Below are 8,896 nucleotides of genomic sequence, written 5' to 3'. Positions count from 1 at the left end.
ACACTGTAAATTTATTCAATATTATTTTGCCTGTGTCTATTTCTATCTCAAAGTAAAAATCTCAAGACTGATTGGGGGAATCAAAGACCAGACCCAAATTGTACAATATGAAGCATATTGATTGTCCCTTTGGGTTAAGAAAATCTGTGGTGTCCACAGATGCATCCATTTTAGGGGAAAAAGTTCTTAGCCAATACATATGTTATCTTCATGAAAAAGAATAAAAAAAGTCAAGTGAGACACAAAACTCAGAATAAACCAATAAATAAAAGTAGGTAGAGTGTTATCCTGGGGAATTATTGCAAGTTTTGTTTGAAGAAGGGTAGACAGAACTGGAGGGACACAGGGAAGTTATGGAAATGTTTTAAGAAAACAACATTTTAAACTAAGATCTGCGCATTTAATATTTAAACTAAAATGAAACTTATCCATTTTCTCTTTAATTTAAGCTATAATTTCAGTATGATTTGGAAAAAAAATTAAACCTTTGTTTTGGATCAATGGTAAGGACTAGTATGGAACAAAAAAAAGGATATAGATGATAATGATGGTGATGGTGATGGTGGTGTTGATAGTAGTAACGGTGATGATGGTGGTGATGATGGTGATGGTGATGGTGATGATGATGATGGTGATAGTTTATTTCTTCTAAAATATTACCCCATGTGGCTCACAATTTGAAAATCAAGTCAGAAAATTACGTGAATTTTCTGTCATTTCTTATCTGGCAACTGGATTGAAACTGCAGAATGTAGGTATGTTTTGTTTTGTTTTTGTTTTCTTTTTAAAAATTTTCTGTAGATTCCAGGGGTACCCTGCACGAACCAGTTCAGGGACTAAATGAACGAGGCATGTTAATTACATAGTAGATGGACAGGTGGGGATAGTAATGGCTAGATAGAGGTTGGGGTGGTCTGATCTCTCCATTGAAGTGACTAAACTCTTGTTCTATGCATGGATGGGCTTTCACTCAGTTGACAAACTGACCCCCTCAAACTTCTCCTCCTATAAATATGAACAGTACATAATAAAAACTATTGTAATAAGTTCTAACCAAATCAAAGTACTTATCATTTGTTCTTGAAAATCAGTTTAACTGAGTTAGGACTTCTACATTTTAATGGAAATTGGGAACTTTAATCTTTTTGTGAATAACTGATTAGGGGAAATACAAAGAAGAAACTCCAAACAACTACAAAAGAGGAAAAGATAGCAGCTACCTTCTCCATCTGGGGCATTTCATTATTGACAATCAATCTTTACTATTCTTTCCAATCTGTTGAGTTTAAACTTTTCAACAGATGTAAAGGACCTTCCTTCCCTGCAGGAACATTTATCACCCTCACTTTGTGGAGCTGCTCCACTGGGCTGGGAAAATTGTGTTGTGGTTACAAATTTGAAAAGTGAAATGGTGAAAGTAGGTAATTATCTGAATAATTCAAGTACGACAATTTATATTTCCTTCAATTACCTGCATGTTGCATTCAAGCAGTGTTTGCTTTGTGTATGTGTATGTGTGTGTACGGGAGTGTGTATGAGCGTGTGTGCATGTGTGTGTGTGCATGTGTGCACTTCTGTGTGTTTTGTCTTTCTAATTTTCTAGCTTGTGTTCCTAAGTTAAACTATCTGAAAACCCTTCTTGGATAGCTTAAAACATTGAAAACTTGTTAATGACTGTTCAACTAATTTTAGCACTGATTTAAACTAGTCTAAAGTTTGTTTTTTATGTGAGCAGAGTAATAAGAGGGTTAAGGTATTTTAATGACAACATTAAAAACCAAAGCATCATTTAACTAAAGGGAAAATGGTAGGGGACATTCTTTCTTTTGACGTTACTAGAACTAGATCAGGCTTATAGCCTGGAATTGCTAACTTGTAACCAGAAGAAATTTTAAAAGGAGTCAAAATGCTCTTGTCTTTAGTCTTAAAGACTATCAGACTCTTTAAAAAAAGCCAAGTTTTTATTCTCCCGGAGATATGAATGGCTAGGTTGTTATCCTGTTATCTTACCATATACATGTTTTCTCATTATAATGATAGAAATTTATTTTTAAGTAAAAAGTAAGTCAAGAATGAATATAAGAAGGGATTTTTCATTTAGCCCAAACTGTTCTTTTTTGGTTCTTTGGATGTTATTATACAATGTAGAGGTACTTCTAAACTGTGTGAACCTGAATGTTTCCTACAGAAAAATTTGAGAGAAAGAAACATGTACAGATTGCACACCTCCTCAGTTTAGGACAATTTGAAAGGGACTCAAGAGAAAATTGTGAATTTTACAATGACAGTGTATTTGCAGATTGTTTCCCTTCCTTATTTCCAGATACCTTTCTGAATATTTTAAAAACAATAGTGTTCTGAAGCCCAATACTAATCATAAACATTTCATCGTATATTTATACCTATGTTTATCCCAAGTCACTCACTAACTTTTATTTTTTATAGAAATCGAGAATGAAACTTCATATGTATATAGTTCATAAACTGAGAACAAGCAGACAATTGCAAGATTATGGAGAGATTTCAAAGTGCTTTGTGTCTCAAGAACATTGATCTCATATAGTGAGAAGAATAATAGTTGGAAACCAGTTATAATTCTTCAAGTTTGCAAAGTAAATCACAGAAAGTTCTCGGTTATCGGTAGCTAAGATAAAAATGATTAAGGAAGAAGAGGTTTTGTTTGTGTTATTTTCTAGCCCTTTAGATAAAGAGTGCCCCATTGCTTCCTAGTTGTAGCAAGTATTTTTAATGCAAAATGGGTTTGTCAATTACCCACCTTTGCTTGCAGAGTGTGATATTTTGCAGAGCAGCAAAAAATTTGTCTAGACACTTTTACTGCAGCAAGCTATGGCCAGGTAAAAAGACTTGGTGTGAAGGTTCTATGTGGACACTCATATCTCATCATAAGCATTATGTCACTGACTTTTAGATTGGCTACAATTTCCCTTATGTAGTCTGAAAGTAGTTTGCCATGGAGGACAAGCATTTTTCCAACTGAAGCCACAAAACTGTGTTCTTGACAGATCTGAAATACAAGTAAGGATAAGACTGCTTGGCACATAAAAAATGAAAGTCTTGTCTCTATCCATTCATAAACAATAAAAAAAAACCTGGCATGAAATATATGTAATCATAGGAAATAGAAAAAAAATGATAAGATGTGTATGATTTAAGCTTTATGTGTTATTGTAAGGCATATGTTGGGCAAATTGGGGGCAGTATTGGCTGGGTCCAGAGTAAATTATAATAACACTGTCCTTCTCTGTCCAGTACCTGAGAATCTCTCTCCTCTGATCATTGGTGTTAAGACTTTGTACAAACTGTATTTTCTAGGTTCTGAAGAGGCATTTTTATCTAATTCCATTTATGTGAAATGCCTTCTCATTACCTCTCAGCCTGATGCAGCTTAAAGGAGAGACAGTCACAGTTGTAAGTATGATCCACAGTGGTAAGAAATTAGAAATCCTTTTCAAAATACAGAACTCTCATTTCTCCAGTTTACAGTATTTCTGAAAGTAAGGAACACAGTAGCACCTTTAGAATACCAGTCACTCAGACAACTTCCCCACCAGCTGCACAAAAACACAAAAACATTTCACAAGTCTAAATGCAAAGCAAGCTGGTCAGAGATGTAAGGGTGCTGGGTCTGTGCAGAACAGTCTTACATCTGTACAACTCACACAAACCGTACTAACCAAGCATACTGGTGAAGGAGAATTCTTCAATTTAAGAGTGATACATTTCCCTCACATTCTTCTTATGCCTCTCCTCTTCCTTTTTCCGAAAGGTAAACTCATACATACTTAATAGACAAGCCCCTAAGTTCTGCATCTGCATGAGGTACATGCCACCCTCCTGTATTATGGACTGAAGGCTCATTTCAGGAGTTGAAATTGATAAAGAGAACTTGAACAGGGGATCTTGTAGAGAAACTGACATTAATGTGTTCTAAGAGGATGTTTGAGTTCTTTATAGTTAGAACCTATTGTGGGTAGATTGCTGTTTGTGCAGGAATGTATTTTACACCTTGTGAGTGAACATCTATTAGACTCTCTTGAGTCCCTTCATGGAAAATGAATGATATACTAGTATGTTTAGATCAGCAGAATGACTGAAGTCAGGGAGAAAGGAATGGTTGGATTCAGAAAACAGGTCATTGGTATGTTTTATATATATGTAAGAGTTGCCAATGAAAGTTGAATATTGAGTGGCTTTGAAACAAGAAGCATTAATAACATTTTTAAGGTAAAATTGGACCAAACTTATGTTATAAAAGTGTTCATGGGTTATTTTTCTTCCAGAATAATTTCACTAGAAAATTCATTTCCCTCCAGAACTTTTTAAAAGACATAACAGGTTAAAATCTTTCATGTTTAGATTTATAAATTCATATCATATTTAGATATTATAAATTCATAAAGTTGAAAATTATGTTTGAAGAAGACTGACCTTGGGCCACCTTCCATGGGTTCTCAGTGCTTTGGTGGGACATGGAGCAATTCCTTTGGTCATAGTGCCTCCAGACCATCACTGCCAGATGTGGGAGGGTGGTTTATGCGTAAGAGACAGAACAAGGATGCTAGAAGGTGAACTTCTCCAGTAGAATAGAAATTTTATTAAGCCAATAGGTTCAACCTATTTCTCCCCAAGTATTTATTGTTGTTTTATGTTTTAAGCTGAATTTGCTAGCTAGAACCGAATTGGCTTGTGGCCTATGTAGCAATTATCAGATTAAAAGGCAGGGAGTTGACAAGAAGAAAAGCAATGGGCTTGAATATCTCACACTATATATGGACTCAGTCCTTGAAAACTGGTGATTGTATCCCAATATATTTGCATTCACTTGATATGAATGATGTTCATAAAATAAACAGATTCATCTAATTTTACTTTTCTAGCCTCTCTATCTGGTCTGCATCCAATAAATTGTGTGAAATCAGTACTTTTAGATATTCTCTCTGTATATTATTTTACCTTTTTTGCTGAGTAATAATTATATTTATAATAGATTATTAAAATAAAATTTTATGGTTTCCAATAAAATTAATTCAGTTTTCTGGGTGAGAAAAGTGAGAAGCACAGAGCTACTGGTACCAAAATTTTAGTACCAAAATTTTAATAATGCCAAAGCATTATTAATGAACTGGTGGGACTTTTTTTCCTACAAATGGTGGGAAACTTCTGAAGAGTTTTGTGAAGTACATACTGGCATCCAGTTATAACAAAGAACTAACATCAAGAAGCAAGTTAGTTTTGTGTTATAAAAATATCAAAAGAGTAATAATTTCAGGGCATTTTTTCTTTGGGATCTTGCTACATATTCATATTTCAAAGTATAAAATAATTTTTGTTCATCAAAATATATCATTGATGATAGCCATTGCCCTTGTTTTTGCAACTAAGGTTGATTTGACTTGAAAGTTAATATTCCCTAAAATATTTCTAAATTCTATCTACATTTCTTTCACACTCTGGAAAACACTTTCAAGACAAAGTCTTGTAAATGGTATATATCTGTCTTTGCAAGATGAAGTTAATCACTGACCCTGTAATAGTATAACATAAGCAAAATGCATACTCTGGGGTTGTATTTTGGTCTAGTAAGACCCAACTAAGGTAAAATGTTGAACTCCAGCTGAACTAGTCCCAAAGTTAATCCAGCTGAACTAGTCCCAAAGTTCAATGTACTGCTGATTCTCAGTAGTTTGGAAAAAAGAAGTAACTGATGTTCAGAGACAATCAACATCATTGAATTCAGCAACATGAGAATTTTGAAAATCATGTTTTTTTTCTCAACCGGAAACTTGTGGGTGATGCAAATACATCCTTGCAAGCCTAGGGTGATATTATTTGATAAAGGAATGCTAGGAAACAATGATGGTACCAGAGTAAATGAAGCCACAGGAGAGGAAACTGGGTCAAAACTCACTGCAGTTCACACTTGAACTCAGACTGCCTGGGAATGTGGGGCTGAGGTCAAGCATGAGCATGTCCTTGGTACCTCCAAGGGCTGCGAAGGAAAGTTATAGAAGGGGAGTCTTGGCCCAAGAGAGAGCTTCTTGGATATTTGCTTTCACCTTTTACAGATTTCTTGGCAACGATAATTGGCAATTGCTTCCAATATCTGAAACCATTCATAAACAACACCACATTACAGATTCAATAAGGGATTAGCAAGAATATTACTTTAAAACGCAATTAGTGTGTGTGTGTGTGTGTGTGTGTGTGAGTACGCATGTGTGTAAGTGTGAAATACATAATAGAAATATTTGCCACGTACTCCTGTACTGCTCATAGGTAATGTATAACTTCAGATAAACTGAGCAGTGTCCTTCCTTCTTACTCCAGTTGGTCACTACTGGTCTGGGGAGGGTGAAAGGTAAAGAGGGAAACCTACTGCTCTTCACTCATCACTACAGCAACATTTAGAGATAGAGGTATCCAACCCAATAGACCAAGTTGAAGAGCAGGAATGATGTGGGGAAAAAGACCCGCGAATATGAGTCCAGCTCCAAGATGTCTATGTGAATACGCCCTTTTCTCCAAGATCCTGATTTGCATTCTTCATAGCAGCAGAAGAAGCTCTGACAGTCTTTGCCATCCAGACACTCATAGACACAGGTATCTTCAAATTCCTGCCAGTAGACAGAATTGTTTAAAGTGATCATTGCAGGTGGTGGTGGCCTCATGTCGAGGAGAGAATAGTTCTGTAGACAACAAGAACAAGACAAAAATCATCATGAAATGCAATAAGAACAACCTGAGATGAACCAAGCAATAGATGTGTGTTATGTCTGTCCTTTAGATAAAGAGAATAATGTCATGCTCCTTCCCACACATCCTTGTACTGGACAGTTTGATCTTTGAGAGTTCAGTCTGCCAATTTTATATTTGCAAATTTAATGCAAAAAAGTATGGTGAAGTTTTCAAAACTTGCATAACTCAGATTATTGATGAGGGAGGTTGAGAACATTTTCAGATATGTATTTCAAGTCTCTGTTCTGGCTACTTTTCAATTGATTGAGGGTAAATACGTACATATTGCATATAATCCCTTAAATGTTAAGGAGGACACTTCAAATGTGGAGAGATAAATTTCTTATTTCCTAACTAGTAAATAGTAAAAACTGCTATATAAGAATGATGAGAGAATCTTCTTGTTCCATGTAATTTACATTAAAAAAATTAGCTTTCAGTGTGTGGTGGTCAGACACCACTTGTCATATCAAGAGTCACAGCCAAAAGTGTGTACAATTGGAATTTTTTATTTTCTGCTTCCCAGGCTTTCCTACTGATGTGGAAAAGTCAATGGAGAGGAGATGGCTTATGTTCACTCATAAGTAAGAGAAAGTGGCTTTAAATAGACTTGTCGATTTCTCAGACACTTGTTTGAATTCTTCCAAATAGCTACGAGTTATGTATTAAATTGATAATAATTGTATGCCACACATACCAAAGGCCAGTCAGGAGTGTCATGGTACAGGCTTCTACCTTCCTCCACAACTCCAGGCAATGAACAGAAACAAAAACTTTGTTGTTCTATAGGCTCTACTGTGGACACATTTTAGGTTAATGATTCTTAACTCTGAGTGGATATAAAAATCACTGGGGTGGTGGGTGGTTGCTGAAAAAAAAAAAAAGTAGTCCACTGCATTTGAGGAATCTGCATCTTTTTGGCAAGGTTCAGTTGGAAAAATCTGCCTTTATTAAATAATGTTTGCATGTGAGAAGCTGGCCATTATTGGCAGGACAGGCCTAAAGGAAGATGTTGATGCAGAAAAGACATCAGAAGTTTCTGAGGGGGTGGGCGAAGCTCCCTAGAGATCTAAAGGATGACAAGAGGAGCTGTAGGCAAATAAGTAGCAAGATTTCTGGGGGCAAGAGAAACCCCCATTTCCCTTCTTCATTTAGCAAACTAAAAACTCATGATTGTTGAAATATATAGAAGCCTGATCTAATAATTAAGAGAGTTCTATTTATATCTTTGTAGTTCACTGTTTTGAAATAAAACTAATTGCATTTTATAATATTGCAAAAAACTTAGATGCTAAGAGCCCTAAAAAGCCATATGTTAAATTGCTTCAATACTTTTTAAAATGCATACCTCTCATTTGTCATAAAAGTTTCAAACTGTGCTCAAAATGGGGAATTTAATTAATGAGTCCTCAAGGTCATCTGCAGCCAAGCAGGACCTGACTCACTCCAGCTTTGCCTACCTGTACAGTGCAGTCCTATGACTTCCCTGGAAATGTTATGCTTCCTGGGTGTCATGTACGTATGGAATGGTTAGTCTTGCATTTTACAGGTTAGGAAACTGAGGCACAGAAATGTTCAGACAGCTTGTCCCAAAGTGCACACATAATTGTTAGTGAGGCCTGGCTCCTGTCCCTCATTGCTCAGAGGCTGCCCATCTCTATAGATGTTAGTGGGAACGGCCCTTTAACTAGACTATCCCTGTGGATCTTCGCTTTGAAGACATGGACAATTATCATCCAACCTTGGAAAACTCCCTTTTTATTCGGCTGCTTTATGAACTTTTGTTGAAGATCTCTCGGTGTCTTTTCACCTGGCCTAGAGCCCTTTCTCTGTGAATTGTATTTCTATGTACTTTCTTCAAGGTCCTCACACTTTCCCTCTTAAAAAATAAAAAACCAAAACCAAAACCAATTCTTACAGTTTTGTGAAAATTTCTTTTTTCTCTATGGTAAAAAATTCTTTCTTTTGGCAATATCTTTTCTATACCAAAGATGTCAATACTTCTTCTTCCACTCCCAGCCTCCTGGCTGTGTGTGAAATGTGCTTTCTGGGCCTCCGGCTATTTGTTCTGACTTGTCTCTGTTACAACATCCCCACTTCAAACCTTTTCCATTACTTTTCAGTCTGTTACTATTTGGGA

At 35.9% G+C, this 8,896-nt stretch overlaps 1 protein-coding gene across 1 annotated transcript in view; it reads right to left on the bottom strand.

Annotated features, from left to right (window-relative positions):
- Positions 1-6,425: 6,425 nt before the first annotated feature.
- The window catches only part of GABRG3 (gamma-aminobutyric acid type A receptor subunit gamma3), a 643,721-nt gene continuing 641,250 nt past the window's right edge, over positions 6,426-8,896 (bottom strand). Inside the window, exon 10 of the mRNA XM_059371735.1 lies at positions 6,426-6,707. Coding sequence (XP_059227718.1) covers positions 6,426-6,707 — 282 coding nt within the window. The remainder of the gene's footprint in view (positions 6,708-8,896) is intronic.

The sequence above is a fragment of the Mustela nigripes genome, chromosome 13, assembly GCF_022355385.1.
Source record: "Mustela nigripes isolate SB6536 chromosome 13, MUSNIG.SB6536, whole genome shotgun sequence".
NCBI lineage: Eukaryota > Metazoa > Chordata > Mammalia > Carnivora > Mustelidae > Mustela > Mustela nigripes.
Note: the sequence above shows the minus strand (reverse complement) of the source record. Positions and strands in the feature narration are given on the sequence as shown.